This window comes from Protopterus annectens, chromosome 7.part1, assembly GCF_019279795.1.
Source record: "Protopterus annectens isolate FY-2018-M chromosome 7.part1, PAN1.0, whole genome shotgun sequence".
NCBI classification, from domain to species: Eukaryota; Metazoa; Chordata; order Ceratodontiformes; family Protopteridae; genus Protopterus; species Protopterus annectens.
In genome coordinates this window covers 186,562-203,726 of record NC_056740.1, presented here as the reverse complement: position 1 = coordinate 203,726, position 17,165 = coordinate 186,562, and the positions used below count along the sequence as shown (strand labels likewise).

The window sequence follows — 17,165 nt, the reverse complement described above, 5'->3', positions numbered from 1 at the left end:
TTCATCAATGCAGAAGCTACATGATTATAGACACATTCTGATTGATTTACTCTAAATCCATTGTAATTTAAGTAAAAATGAAACGTGTAGAAAGTTGTAGCTTATCTTTTCTGAATCTCTTTCCAGTCCACGTCAGTTTTTAAAACTCATATTTGTACACAGAGATGTATCCCAGGAGAAAGATGTTGAATGATATGGTGGTCAATGCCTTTATGATGACCACAGAGATATTATTCTGTTTAGATAATGCACAGTTTATTGGTATCCACACCGCGGTGGTGGTGCTGCAGTAGCGTTGTCACCTCACAGTAAGACGCTGTCCGGTTTGATTCTCAGCTAGAGTGTCTTCTGCATGGAGACATGCGTGAATGGGCGTACCTTCGTTGAAGGTTGTGCATCAGGGCTGGTAACTCGGCACATAAAAATCAACTACCAATCATTAGTGGACTGGAGTTCCACTGTGGTGACCCCTAACTGGGAAAAGCCGAAAGACACAAACAAACAGTTTATTGGTATCCACTGTTTTTTTACCATTCAATGAGGTTTCTGCCCACCGTCTATTATAAAGATGTTTGGTGTAAGTTTTTGTAGACAAACAAAATATCTAACTACATAATCTGTAGAAGAAAAGTATAAAAAGAAAAATTAGCCAAAGAGAAGCTATCTTTTCTGGAAAGAGATGGATAAAGCTTATGTAAAGCCTAAAATTATTACATATTAAAAGTATTTAAAAGTTCAAGATAGAAAGTGATGGAAGAATATAGCACTGTATTGAATTATGATATGAAGTAAATCATTTTGAAAAAATAAAAACATATATGTATCTTTTCCCTTTTTTGTTGCTGTGTTGCAGAGGAAGCTGCTGTACCTGGTGTGACTAACCTGCGAGTAACTGAATCAGGAATAAATAATATTCGCATTGCATGGAGCAGGGTTGCACGAGCAACGGGGTATAAGATCACATGGCGTCATCTAGGTGGTAACATTTTTTTCAATTGCATTTTACAACAGTATAACCTAAAACATTTGAGAATAAAATGGCTAAATACCTGCATTATATTCTGGTATTTGTTACTCAGGTACTATATCCATCTGTACCTACAGAGCTTAATAGTATCAGCAGATAACATTGAATTAGACATTCACATTGACTGCCTTTGAAAGGTTACCATTAGTTACAAAATTAGTTTTGCTCTCAGCTGGAGTTTTGCTATGGTATTAATATAACACAATATTAATACAACAGGTATGAACTGTAGAAATGTTTAAATATTAGTGTACATTGATTTGAAGTGTTTCTGTATTTCAGAATATGATGTGAAGTGAAAGAAAAATATGTTTGACTGGATAAGAACACATACATCTCACCTGCCATATTTTAAGCATAGCACCATGATGTCTGTTCTTTGATTTAGGCTTGACCCTCCATTGACTTTCTGATATGAAGTTATGCCTAAATACATTATTAAACAATTGATTAAAGCCTATAAAAAAGTTTGTCCCATTCCTCTTCAATAAAACATACATCACACCAAATGGCATTTGACAACCTTTATTAAACTTCCATAAACATAACTGTATTGACGAATATTTGTTAAGCAGATTATAAACATCCATTTAATTAACTAGGGCAGCATGACCTCTCCCACCCTCACCAATCACAGCATAAACATCCATATAACTGTTAACTAGGGCAGTGTGACCTCACTCACTCTGACCAAATAAGCAGAGTCCTTACCCCACTCACTTATTTTACTTATTAATTAGCATCATATCCCTCACTTTTATTTCCCACTTATTGAAATGAACTTCCAACACCAGAGGGGGAACAGAAGAGGGACAAGTCTGCCCCTCTTCTCCACCCACCAGCCTGACCAAGCTGTTCCCCCTCCTTCATACCAAAACTTCTAGCAATACCTTCCAAAACAAACCTAACCATACATTAAAATGGGTTGAAAGCAATCATAATTTGGTGTACTCCATCCTACTCTGAACCAAACTGGATCCCTGTCATCAACCTCCCAAAGCCCTATCATATAAATACTCAAAGCAGCCAGTTGCCTAAACAAATGAAATTAAACTGATGATCCCTCTCCAATGCCAAAGTGATACCCATACTCTTATATAACCTCTGTAAATCAACATATCCTCACTCATCCTACTACCAACAATAGCTTTGTAATTATTCCCAGGTCATTACCTGCCAAATGTACCACCAAAACAGTAAAGACCCCAACACCATCTGAAACAAAGCAAGCCCAACTGCATGCCATCGTACCTAACTCCAATGTCCTTCTGGCACCCAAAAGGTATAATAATGACCAACATGACCACCCGCTAAGTTGTAGTATAGTTGCAAAGGTGACAGGGCTATGTGACTTTACTAACTGAATGTAAACCTACCATTAATCCACTCTTATCCCGAAATTTCACCCCTCAATTTTATTTATTTATTGCATTACCTTCACAACTGGTAAATCAAACAGATAAACCACAGCCTGCATCCACTGGCAACCCCAGAAATACAATGCCTTTCTTAGACCTTCAAAGTTTTGCTTAAACAGAAACCCATTCCTCACATGTCCCCAGCACACATGCATATCTTGTAGTGCTCAGTCAAACCCTTCACCTAGCCTTAAAAAAGGCATCCAAATAACGTTCCTCCTTCTGACTGTCCGTCCACTGCTGCCGCATTCAATGAAGATCAGTGCTAAACTCTAAAAATAGTACAGACCACCAAGCAACCCATATGCATAGCCTTGCCACAGGAAAACTCACACCTAGCTACCAAACCCCCAAACTCCAACCAGCGTTACATTGTTGTGACTCCACCCCACGTGTGGACAACCCCAACTCCCCATAAAGAACCCTCAACCTGCTTTACCCTGCCCTTGACATAACTCATCCTCACTTATTACCATACTACTCCCAAACTGCACCAACTTTGCTGTACCTTAATGAGCACCTAATAAAGTAGGATTACCTGCAACCTCTTTTTGCATCACACCAGTGACTGGAACAGCCACCCCAGCAGAATCCATGACCTACAAATCCACTTCTTTCAGGCCACCAACTGATGCCCACTCTGTGCCTCCCCATCTTGTTCATTGACGGCATAGCCACTACACTCCCCTGCGTCCCCTATCCTCAATAACTTTGCACCCCATATCCTTCAGAAAATCTTTTTGCAGCCAGTGAAGGAGCAAACAAAACTACATGTTCAGCTGCTGAAGATTGTAATGCGGGCAGCTTCTCCCTTGAGCTGCTCTGTTCAACAAAGGGCTGTAACAGCAACATATACACCATAGTGAGAAACTTTAGATGCTTAAAACATAGAGTAAAGTACCTCCGTAATGAACCCATGCCTGAAAACATGTATATCAAGGAACGCTCCTCAGTTGGGGGTCATAAAAGTTACAGTTCCTCGAAGTTTTACCACAAAAGAAATTACACATTCCATATTAGCAATTTAACTGATATCAATGTTAAAGAAAACTGAATTATTATGTCATCACAAGGCATATTCTATAAATAAAATTGAACATTTTAACCATCCTATGAACTTCCTATTTAAAGTTATTAATGAGCCATTAGAAAGCATTCCATTATTTACCCATTTGTTCCACTTTATAAGTGACAGCCTCATCTCAGAAATGGAAGCAGAGATAGTAATCAAAGTAATGGTAAAATTTTTAAACCATTCCATACTTCTGCCAACACAGCAGATTATGAAGCCTGTAATGGCATTTGTGTTAAATCTGAGGCTTTTCCCAACATAAACATTCCGTAACATTACCAGACTTATAACACGTTTCAACTGAGAAGCTTGTACACAGTAGAGACACTCCCCACCACAGAAAGTCACCTTCACACAATCACTCATTCACACAGAGACAAACACCTGCAAACCCCTCCTTTACAGCATTCAATTACCTACCACTTCAATGCACTGAAAAGGCGTGATACTTAGCATTATGTGCACCAAACCAATTGTCTGTGAACTTCTCAGGAAACAACCTAACGCAAAACGGCAGAAATAACCTTGACTGTAACCATGAAGTTGAATAAATCCCAAGCATGCTAATGAAGTCAATGAAAGAGATATTCACTAAAACTCCAATCCCCACCATCCCGCACCTACCTGCTTACCCCATTTTTGACACGAGAAAAGTGATAGAAAAAATGGAAACGCTCCATCCCTTCCATAGGTCATTTTAAGTGTACTTTTGATGTCATCCCTGCAAGGTATTTTGTGCTTACAAGAAAAGCCTAAATTATGAGATAAAATCTGTTCTCCCCCAATGAATTTTACAAAGGGGTAGAAAGTCTGAAACTCAAACTCCTGTGACCATTTTCTAACCAAGTTTTAAAGATTTGCCAATATTTTGTCAGCTAACCACAATTTTATGAAAAACAGACCAAAATATGAGGTAAACATTTGGACATTCTGTTCATAAGTGCTGACTTCTTAAAGCAAGAAATCTGGACAAAGCCATAACCCCACTGACTGCCTGCCCAAAGTAAGAACAACCTTTAAATATGAGATCCATATTCATCAAGGATACCCACACCTCCAGGTTGGTGAAACCATCCAGGTGCAATTAACCATAGGCAAAACTGCTCTACAATTTGTAGCATGCTACAGGCCACCCTATCAAACTCAGGAACCCCACACAGCCTTCCTGAAGACACTGGAGGGTATAAATGTATCTCCAAACACCATTATATTGGGTGACTTCAACTACCTGAATATAGACTGGGAACATTACTCAAGCCCAAACTTTCTAGCCCAAAGGTTCCTGGAGTTCATAAATTCAAATGCCATGGAACAACTAATCACCGTTCCCACAAGAGGAGAAAATATACTAGATCTCATCATCACAAACATGGGGACATCAGATCATAAACTAATCTCACTGGATATCCACATCCCCCCCCCCCCCCGAACAAAAGACCACAGTGAAGAACTTCTAAAGCAAACTTCACACTACTCAAGACTGGTGTGGTATCCTTCAAGGCCCCGAGACACCTCCAGGACTGCATGGATCAGGCAAAACTTCCAGTCTGGTGGACCCCAGCCATAAACAAACTTTACAATAAGAGGAGAAAGCTGTTACATGATAGAGCAAAATCCATAAAAGAGACAGACACCTTTGATTATTATTAGTAAAAAAACTCATAAAATCATCAAAATCAAAAAGGCCTTTGAGAGAAAGAAAGCCATGGAAAAAGACAATCATAAGGTCTCATCAATGGGACCGATGGGTGTCCCTGGCTGTGTGCACACAAACTCAATGAGGAACTAAACCCGCACATAAGGCAGCTGTTTAATCTTAGCCTTACCACAGGATCGCAACTGTGGTCCCACTCCAACAAGCCTGGTCTGCAAAGCTATGGAGAGGATCATAATGGAACTCATAAACAAAGACATAGGGGACCTGCAGACATTGGACCCGACCCAGTTTGGCTTTGTCAAGGGCAGATCATGCCTTTTGAACTTGGTTGACTTCTTCAAAACAGTCACCAAGGCCATTGATGAGGGAAAGGCAGTCCATACAGCCTACCTTGACCAATGTAAACCCATATGTCACAAGATGGGTTGCAAACTGGCTAAAGGACAGAACCCACAGGGTTACCCTGTTGTTCGGGCATCTACTTCAGAAGTACAGGCAAACATAGGAGGACTATGGTGACAAAGTTTGCAGATGACTGCAAACTGGGAGCCATAGTGGAAAGTACATCGGACACAGATATCCTTCAGACAGAAGAGGTTATCAGGACCTGGGGACTCAGGTTGACAGTGGCCTTTGACACTCACATTGCTAAAGTGTTTAGTATCAGACCAATGATCTCACCTGACACCTGCAGCAATTGGAGAGACCCCAAAGTTCCTCACCAAAAGGATAAAGGGACTCCAAAATCTGTCATATGCTGCCAGACTGAAGAAACTCCAGCTCTATTCAGTTGCTCAGAGGTGACCTATGCCTGACATACAAGGCCATGTCCAACCCGGAATTAATGGACATGCTCCACCTCAAAAATCCAAATCTACCAGATCCACTAGAGCAAGTGACTTAAACCTTAGCACGGATATAAATAGGACATGCTGGAGGGATAGATTTGTCACCCAGAGACTCCTATGTTGTGGAATAAAATTGGCTCTGTTCAAGAGAAATCTTGACCGGTGGATGGGAGATCATGAATCATCTCTGTGTCACTGCTAGACAGAGGCACAACAAACTAATGGGCACAGTATTTTTTAATAAAAGGGTGGCGTAACAAAAAAACTGGGCTAGCTAGGGCTAAAAATGCCTTAGGCAGATATAGCTGTATAAACCTATGAACCTATGGCTCCCATAAACTCAAATTTGACAGAAAAACAGGTCTGGCGTTAGCATAAATTTCCCCTTTCCCAAATGGTACTTTCTAATTTCAGTCCTCAACAATTTGCTACTAAATTGCCAGAAAACCATAATTTATGAAAACAGACTAAAATATATGAGGCAAAATCTATCGCCCCCCCGTTTTTTTTTTTTGTTTGTTTGTTTTTTACTATATGTATCTGAAATGCTCCTCTACCGCATGCCCCTAACTCAGAACATACCATCCAATCTGCCACCCACCTGGGAAACAGACAACAACTATAATGTCCCAGCTAGCCTCAACTAGGTCATGGTATTCTACAAACCCAAACACAGCCAGAATTGATGAAAAGGCTTATGGAATCTTTAAAACAGTAAACAACCTCACTACTATCTCCAACCTATCAATTTAAACCACAGCCAAGCATACCCCTTCAGATTCAAAGTGTTACTCTGAGGAATCAGACTCAAACCCTGTTACTTGTGTTCATGAGGTAAACAGCTTAATCAATACACCAGTCTTTCCATTTACAGGCAAACTAAGGATTCTGATGATTATACCTCTTAACTACTTAGCTCAATGTAATCATATAGAACCTGAGTCCTCCATGCTTCGTCTTGACAGCACAACTGTAGAAATTTTCACCCAAAGCTAAGATGAGAATCAGACATTCGGCAACCCTGAACAGTTGAGGTATATGATACCGCGCTAAGCTACTGTGCCATGCCTCTAATGCTAAAATGGCTGTGAGTCTCTCTCTCTCAACCTCTTAACCTGGACAAAGCCCGACACAATGGGAGGACAAAGGCCGAAAATGAAGGACACATTTTAAACATTGCTCTTATAAACTTAGAAAGTTGCTATAATAACAAGATTTGTGTTAGCATAAATTGTCTGAAGGATATGAAGACTGAAACTCAAAGGAATGTTATTGTTTAGAAACTTTTCTTCTTAGATCATAGGCACAATTTTTATGAGGAACAAACACAAATTTATGAGGCAAAATCTGGACACTCCACGAAAATCTGTGCAGGTAAAAAGCAAGTGTGCATGCCGATCTACCCCAGCCCATTATAGCCAGCAAATTAACAGAATTAAGGTATATTTGAGAGTTGCTAAAATACCAAGATTAAGCCTTGATTTGCAAATAAATAAAACTTCCAGAACCCTCCACAAATGAAGCATCTATCATGAACACGTTCTTGCAATCTGTAGCAGCACTGTACAAGTGTATAATATTAATATTTAAATATTTCTATTGTAATTGTGAAATAAGGTTGCTGTTTAATGCAAGTAGTTCAGTTTTAAATGTGAAATAAGGTTGTTGCTATTTAATACAAGTAAACATGTTAAACACCTTCAATGCATCAATTATAACTACATATTTTTTCTTTTTCCTTTTCTCCCCCCTTCCTTACCCACCGATGTAACACATGCAAAATCTAAGTAACTATACCTCCATTTTTGAGTAAAGTCTGCCAGTGAATTAACTGTGCTGGTGAGATAAGTGGAGATAGAAATTCCTTTTTTTTTTTTTTTTTTTTGAATAACAATGCAGTGCTTGTTGCTCCTTCTCACAAGTCACATTCTCTTCACATTCTTGCAGACTACCACTAACACTATCGGTTAACGGCTCAGGGTGTTATTGTGCATAGGCATTGATGAATATTACCCACGGCTGTATCTAAGCCCAAAAACAGATACCTTGCATCCCTAATGGGCTGCAGGCAAGAGCCAAACGAAGAGACCCAAGGCCCGCACTCCACCACCACCAACGAAAAGTCAGCAAATAAAACAACTGAACAACAGCTCATATTAATTGACCACTCCACTGAACAGCAGCATCCCACACCTCCCAAGTTACAACACTCACAAGCCACTCATGAGCAACACACAATCCCCCTCATCACTCACTTCCACTTTCCGTACACAAGAGCAACAAATACATGATGCTCTCTCCCAAAAGCCAAACTGTCAGTGAAGAGCACTACACCACACATGGAAGCCTGCCCATCCAGTCCGAAACAAAAGCAACACGCACTGCACCTCTCCCACGAAAGTTGGACTGTTACAGACACCAAAGAGAATGATGATGACCTCTGATCTGCACATCCAAAGCCCCAAAACACTGCATTGGTGTTTGCTGTGAACCCCAGCTCCCCCACCGTCAATAACAAACTGCAATAAAAGGGGGAAAATGAAAAGTGACAGCAAACGAGCATACCAAAATGCACAGACCCATAAAAAAAGCTTCAAAGAGAAAATAAAGTGTATAATAACTGAAATGTCACAAGAACAATCTACCAACCCCAAACATTACCACTCACAATTTAATTTCTCCACTCCAACACCCAGACTCAGAACAGACAGTCAGAATTAATTTAACACAGACAACTGAACACCACCAACAAAACAAAACCATGTCCAAACCCATCGACAATGTCCACTTCATGAGGATCCTAAATACCAAACCACCCTAGCTAAAAACACAACTGATGCTCTCACATTCAAAGTTATCCCAAGACCACCAGGATTACAATTATACTGCTATCTGACTCCTCCAACTTCCTAACAATATTTCTCCCAAGGCCTACCTGCTCCACCATACCTACTGGTTGACTGGGACGTACTACCTGCAAGTAGCAAGTTCACACCAAAATGTGATTTCTAACCCAGTTACACCCACATAAAACCCATTAAGCCCCTCCCTACACTTACCTCATTTCCTCCCAATCATCCTACTTTCCCATTTAACCCTTTCATCTCCTCAGCTAGCTTTCTTCCCATATCCTCGTGTTTCCCATTAACATTTCTACCTAATCCCCACCTGAAGACGTCCCTGGACAAATCAGTTTGTTACCAAACCTCATTTCTTTATCACTAACTGTATGCAGCCTATTTTCTGATGACCTTATATTCTGAGAACAAGAAAGTGTTCCGGTTTCTATTGTTCTTTTCTGATTTCTAAAAGATTGCATTCTGATTTGTAATGGTTAAAGGTTCCAAGATATGTATGACAATCTGCACAGAATACTGTAAAAGTGGAGTTTTTGAACGAGGGCTAACAGACTCAAATCTGAATTAATAGATAACTGCTAAAATATACCTTACTCCAGATCTCCCAATATTTCTTTAATATAGAAAGTATACTGCTGAGGTACCTGGAGGATCAGTGTAACCATATTCCAATTTTACAACTTTTCCTCAATATGTGCAATAACTTCGTAGAGGTACCAATATGGATAGATGATTCTGAATTTTCATTATCCTCTTTTTAACAAGTTTTGTTATTCATTTAGAGATCATGCACCACATAATATAACTCTCAGTTTTAAAAGCATGCTTTGATGTGTGTGCGTGTGTGTGTGTGTGTGTGTGTGTGTGTGTGTGTGTGTGTGTGTGTGTGTGTGTCTGTGTGTGTGTGTGTGTGTGTGTGTGTGTGTGTGTGTGTGTGTGTGTGTGTGTGTGTGTGTGTGTGTGTGTGTGTGTGTGTGTGTGTGTGTGTGTGTGTGTGTGTGTGTGTGTGTGTGTGTGTGTGTGTGTGTGTGTGTCTGTCTGTGTGTGTGTGTGTGTGTGTGTGTGTGTCTGTGTGTGTGTGTGTGTGTGTGTGTGTGTGTGTGTGTGTGTGTGTGTGTGTGTGTGTGTGTGTGTGTGTCTGTGTGTGTGTGTGTGTGTGTGTGTGTGTGTGTGTGTGTGTGTGTGTGTGTGTGTGTGTGTGTGTGTGTGTCTCTGTGTGTGTGTGTGTGTGTGTGTGTGTGTGTGTGTGTGTGTGTGTGTGTGTGTGCGTGTGTGTATCAGTGCACGTGGGTGTTTGATTATGAATGCTTATGCGTGAGGGTATGCATGTAGAGGACACCTTTGCTAATGCAGGCATAATCTGCTATGGAGAACATTAGCATTGTTGGCTTTGACAGTACAGTGTTTGATTCAGACAAATGATAATGAGCCTGTAATAAAGTGTTCCTCAGTGCAGCTTTACTATGTCCCTGAATTAGAATTTCTCTCTGTCACTTTAATTGACTAACCCACACGAATAACTAGAGCAGCTGCAGAGGAATCCCAGGGCAAGATTTTTTCCCATCAAAACTATAATTACTATAGACAGGGATCATGTTTTAACAAAAGCCATTTTTATAAAAGTCCCATTATTTTCAACGTCTCTCTTTCCAATCAATTTAATTAGGTGTGGTGGGTGTAGGAAGTGAAGCCACTCTAATGAGGGGAATTTGGGAGAGTTGCTTCCTTCCAAAAATAATTGCCATAGGGTCAGGCGAATACTGCCAAAACTGCAAAAAACATTCAATGATACATTTCGACTTTCATCCTATCTGTTAAAAAGAGAGGAATTTAAGGACTGGGTACAGGAAAATATTCAGAAGTTATTAGAAAAGTTAGACATTTCTTTGAAAATATAGCCAGGGAGTGGGATTAAATTAAAGTGGAGTGTAAAGGTAGGATGGAAATAAGAGAAAAAGAGATGTGGTTAAGAAATAACAAGAATTTTTGAGAGGGACTGACAAATGTTTAAGTACTGCAGAATTGGGTGAATCTCATAAAACAAGAAGAGGCGCAGTTGCAGAGGGCTAAATAGAAAATAAGGGACTACCTGAATAATATGCATCAGTTTTTGATTATAACTCCAGTGCACCAAACCTTTCAGCACAGAAAGTATAAAGGGTTATTGCCAAGCTTAGGGAGCCTGTAACAAGGAAAATAACCAGAGATCCTGTAAGTGTGTTAGAAATATTTCAAAAAATGTTATGAAAGTCTGCATAAAGCAGAGAAATACGGAAAACAAGAAAGGTACAAATGGAAATGTTTATGGAAGAATTAAATATGCCAAAGTTAGATACAAATGAGGCTCAATTACTAACAGTTATTATAGGAGGAGGCGAGATACAAATGGTGCTGTATAACCAATCTACAGGAAAGTCCCCAGGAATAGATGGTATTTTCCCCTTTTTTGTACACTACAGATGGGTGAGATCCTAAAACAATTGGTGAATTTCAAACTTCTCAAATACTCCCCACCACCAATTTTTATGTAAAATATTTACCACCTGTTTACTACCACAATTAAATTGTAGTAGATTAGCTCTACAAACATTGGGTCCTTCTTCTTTACCACAGTGTTAAAGTGTGTGGAAAACTTAAAATAGCTGGCTATTTGTTTTCTCTGTTTACTAAAATGCCTTGACTTACCAGTTATACAAGTGACTTTTGGTACTGTCTATCATAAAACATTTCCTTTAAAATGTTTAACTCTCTTTTGAAAAATTCATTGTCTATAATAATCCTAGATAGTCTTAGCATCTGCCCTTTGACAAGATTTTCTTCTGGCATAGTGGATGGCAACTACGATAATGTAGCAAACTGTTGGAATATGTCACGTTCCATTTACAGGCAAACTAACAACTCAAATCTTTCTATAAAGAATTTTTGAACAAAGTAATATTCAAGTAATTACTTTTATCCATTCTTACTTCACAAGTGAACTAAAAAAATTGGTATTGTTGATATATAATAAAAACTTTTCTAAGATATCCCTATCCCCTGTCAACAAAATATATATATATTGTCTAAGTAATGGAAGTAATGGTATATGTGTTTCTTTTTTTTTAATTTCTCCAAGTCTTTTGGTTTTCTAATACCATGACAGGAATAGACACCATTCCTAAATCAAAGTATGATTAATTTCATGAAATTAGTATTGTTTCAGTCTTTGATATTAGCCAGAGGTGCTTTTCGCAGTACCCTCAATGTTTCCAGTAATGGCTCCCTCTGCAATTCGTATGGAGTTACATGTATTGGTAACATATATAAGTTTGATTTTAAGTTCTGTTATTTATTTATTTATTTATTTATTTATTTATTTATTTACCGGAAAAGTCCGACTTGAAACAAAGCCAATTTTTAGTGTATGCCTGGGGAGAAACACTCCAAACACGTCTTTCAAACGTGGGAGGAAACCCACACTATCGTAGGGAGGACATGCAGATTCCACACAGAAGGCACCACAGCCGAGAATCAAACCGGAGAACCTCTTGCTGTGAGGCAGCAACATAACTGCTGCACTATTTTTATAAGACCCTTTGCTCCTACTACTATTGGAACTGCCTGGGTATCTTTCTTCCACATTGCCATTGTTTCTGCTTGCAAATCCTGGTATTTTATGACTTTGTGTCTCTCTGTACATAAGACACTGTAGTCACTGGGTGTGACAGTTTCAGTGATCAATGCTACTTTTGTCTTCTTTTCATGGACTACTATATCTGGTTCTCTCACATCTATCTTTTAACTGTTGGTAACGGGTGGTCATATGTAATATAAACTTCCTCATTTTCTGTAATGCTTTGTGGTTCATGTTTCCAGTGTTTGTCAGCTACTTCAGTATTATGTTTCCGCAATACCCAAGGCAACAGTCTTGCCACATTATTATGCCTTTCAGTATACAGTCCTTCTGCCATTAGTATGTCACAACCAGCAACGAGGTGTGTAAACTGTTTCCAGTTCTGTTTTACAAAACCTGCATTTGTCTGTTTCTCCCACATATTCAATGGACTTTATAAACCAGCATGTATGTAGTGCACTATCTTGGGCCGTCAATCTTTCATCTTTTGGATTAAATTCATCTCTGCTGAACCATTCCTGTGTTTGATCCTAATCATCACAAGGTTGTTCCAGGAGTTTTCTATACTTGCAACTATATTTATGCACTTCCACATTTCTTGTCTTCTCATCTGATCATTCACCTTATAATCTTTCTTTTGTTTTTTTGGCACATTCAGTTGCTGCCTGATTTTTATCTACTTCTGGTTTGATTTTCATTCCCGCTTGACACCAATATGCTTCTGCTAAACTAAGCAGGGAAGTCATTTTAGACTTATTCTCCTCATGCTTCAAAACTTTCACTACATCTGGATCTTGTGAGGTCAGCAGATATGTATGCAGTTCCATGATTGCAGATCCATACATGTAATCAATTTCGAGGAGGCCCATACATTTTGGTAAGCACTCATTTTTTATAAATCATTTGATGAGCATGGAGCATCCTTCTTGTTTTTGTGCCCAGCCTATCCAGTACCTTTTGGTCCCAGTCAGTCACTCCAAAACTGTAAGTTAGGACAGGAAAAGCAAATTGGCTTGGACCTTGTTCCTCAATGTCCATACTGTTTTTAGTATTAGTTCAAATCTTCTAAACCATTCCTTGCTAAGTTTTATTCATATTTGTTCATGTTTTATTTTTGATCCTTCATCACTTCCTAAATATTTATACACTCCCACTTGTTCAAGTACTTTTATATCACATTCCTGTCCCAAACTGATGTTTTATTGGTGCTTCAGCTTTCCTGCTTTAAAGGTTGCTTTTGCACACTTATCAAGACCAAATGACATTTTTGTCATTTGAAAAAGTTTTGACTACTTGCCGTTGTGCTTTCAGTTCCTCATCTGATGAACTATACATTTTTAAATCATCTACAAAAAGAAGACAAGAAATCTGTACACTTTGTTGTTTTCTGGGAGCCAAATTGTAGCCATGACCTAATCTGTGACAGCTTAATGGGTTAAGGACAAGACAAAACAGCATCGGTAACAGAGAGTCACCCTTGTATATCCCCCTTTGAATTTTTATCCCTGGAATAATAATAATTTGTTCTTTATCATGGCTTAGCTGGAAAGTGGTTTGCCACTATTTCTTGGTCACTGTAATGTAATCAATCAGTGTAGGGTGTATCTTATTCATTTTTAAACACACTTTTATGCATGGATGTGGGATACTGTCAAATGCTTTTTTGTAGACTATCTGTGCCATACTTAAATTCTTCCCTTTTTACAGTTCTCTATTATGATTTTATTTAACAATAAATTATCCTTTGTTCTATATGACTTTCTTGTGTTAGCCTTTTGTTCTATTGCCATGATTGAGTTTTCTTCTAAATGACTATAAGCTCTGTTGGCATCAATTCCACTGTATCTTTTATATGCAGTCAGAAGGCAAGATATTGATCTATAGTTTTTAGGATAGCTTTCAGGTTTGATCTTAAGTAGGAGGATTGTTTTTCCTGTTATCAACCAGGTTACTGTCTGTTCAGGGTGTGCATAAAAATAGTTCTTACTCATGGCTAAATCTTCATGTAAAGATGTTAATACTTTTAGCCAGAAGTTAGGTACTGCATCTGGGCCTTGAGTTTTCCAGTTAAGAGATTTTCTTTATTTTGTTTCAGTTTCTCTGGCTGTTAATTCATCTCATGTCATATTCTGTACATTTGAACTTCTTATTCTTTCTTTTACTTCTTTCCATTATATTCCCCAGGATCTTGATATTTCTCCAAAGTTTATCTATTTCTTCTTTTTTGGTGGTGTTTCAATTCCTTTTGCCTTATTTCCCAATTCTCTATAAAAACGTTTTGTGGTCATCAATAAATTGTTTATTTTGTACTTTTCCTTTATATTTATCTGCATATATTCTATTTATTATTTGCGATAATGCATGCATTTATCACTTCTGTCTGAGTATTTTTGTTGACCTGTTCTCTCTTCTATACTCTTCTAACAGTGATACTGCTTGTCTTAATTGCCTTATAGTTTTTATCTGATACTGATACTTCCATGCATTCATTCTTTTTCTCTTTCCTTTCTCTGTGTGTTTTTTGTGTTTTTTTTTCTTATTTATTTATATAGCAATATGTGTTGCCTGTGTATATTCTATTATATCATTGAATCTCCTGAAACAGTCCTAATTACTGTGTTCATTTGTTTTGTTTTATCAAAACTTTTTTTTTTTTTTTTTTTTTCTGTAGTCTATTTATTTTATTGATCTTAATATATATGTCCATCTCTATTAAATCAAGCAACTGTTAGATCATTTTCTTCAAAACTGAAGGCACATTATTTGTTCTCCGTTTACTTGGGCATTCTATAGAAAGTTCCACAGCATCTTTCTCTGCCACATTCTCTTCAGTTTCATCCTGCATCATCTGTTGCTCTTTCATGTGGAACTCACTGGCCTATCACTCCACAACATTAACTGCATCAGAGTTGCCACAGATTCCTGTTCCTTTCCTTCCTGTGCAACTCAAACTGAATGTTTGTACTGGATTCCTGTGGAAGGCTCCAAAGTAACTTCATATGCCAACTGATCAGATGTTTCTTGCTCCACTGGTTTCTCCTTAATTTGGGGATCCATTTCTCTATCCTGCTTTGGTGCTATCAGAGTTACATGTTCTACTCTAAATCCCTCACTTTGCAGATAATCCATCACTTCAGTTTCTATTTCTTTAACTTCTCCATTACTAATCCTCTTTTCTACTTTTCCTCTTTGTTTTCTTATTTTTTGCATTGTATAGGTTCATAGGTTACTACTAGGCTAACCACCCTTGTGGGACATTTTAAGCCTAGGCAATTACCCCATGTGAGAATCAAACCCTGCACCCTGTGTCTGTAAGGCAAACACCTTAACCACTATATCAGTCTCCCACCCCAAATAACCAGCCCTGTCAAGTCTTGATCCCAGGACCCCATACGCTATAGTCAGAGGAATCTACCACTACACCATTTGAGCTATAATATTCCATGTCTGGGTGCCTTTGCCTGTATTTCTCTAAAAATATCATAAGTGCTGCTCTTTGTGTTTTGTTTAGTTTTGCTTTCTCCTTTACATACATATTGCACTGTATTGAATCTCTTTTCTTGCTCATGTCCATATTTCTTTTTCAGATGTCTCCTGCTCTTCCTGTTTCTCCTTACTTTGGTAACTCATTGTTCCATCATGCTGTGATATAACATGTGTAAGACTTTCTATACTTAATCCTTCACTTTCCAGGTATTCCATGACTTCAACTTCTGTTTTTTTAACTTCTAGTTTACTAAACTTCCTTTCTACATTCATTCTTTGTGATCTTATTTTTTTATTGTGAAATTTTCCATATCTGGATGCCTTTGCCTGTATATCTCTTCAAATACCTTTGCACCCAGCTATCTTTTTTATTTTGAACCTACTTCTGTCCATGCTGTATGCTATATAAAATACAGTCTATATATCAGTGTTGTTTTGGTGAGATTTTCTGAAAATCAGAGTCCACCTTGTGAAGGCAGTTACCAAAGCTTGAGGATGAATTCAATTCTAGAATTACTACTCTCCTTTGCTTGCTGATTTATCATCTCTCCATTTGGACCCTCATCTCTCCATTCAGCCCCTTCATCTCTCCATTCGGAACCTTCATCTCTCTATTCAGACCTTCATCTCTCCATTCAGACCTTCATCTCTCCATTTCCAGTAAGGAGAAGGTAATAATAACAGAGTTTGCCAGTAGAAGTGCACAGATGAAACATAATAGCGTTCAGTGGATGCAGGAATAAATTAGAAAGCAGCAGAGAATTATAATCACAGATTAGCAGCAGTAGCAGCTTGTCATGGTAATGAAAATTAATTTTATGTAATTTAGAAGTATGCAAAGAGTCAAACATTATTTATTTATTTATTCCAATTTGATTACCGGGGAGGTCCACTGGATAGGGGGCCCATTTTCAGTGGAGGCCCAGGGAGAAAAGCTCCACAGAACAAAGTTTATTAACATAAACATTTTTCAAAGATAGTTTAAAATACAGACAGTGGGTTTCTTCAACAAGAAATAAAACAAACAATACAATTTCAATTTAATTCACGAGATAAATGAGAATATAGCATAATAGCTAGATTTTACTATTTAGTTATGAGTACAAATTTGCAATTGAGAGTGAGGTTAGGAAGGTAAGAAGGTTAGCCAGGAGTGAAGGGGGAGGAGGGCTTGAGAGGTATGGGT

General features: G+C 38.3%; 1 protein-coding gene across 1 annotated transcript in view; it reads left to right on the top strand.

Moving 5' to 3' along the window:
• LOC122807520 (collagen alpha-1(VII) chain-like) overlaps positions 1-17,165 on the top strand; it is a gene marked incomplete at its 3' end in the record, with an annotated part of 926,266 nt that overhangs the window by 731,011 nt on the left and 178,090 nt on the right. The window contains exon 21 of the mRNA XM_044078445.1: positions 854-976. Coding sequence (XP_043934380.1) covers positions 854-976 — 123 coding nt within the window. The remainder of the gene's footprint in view (positions 1-853; positions 977-17,165) is intronic.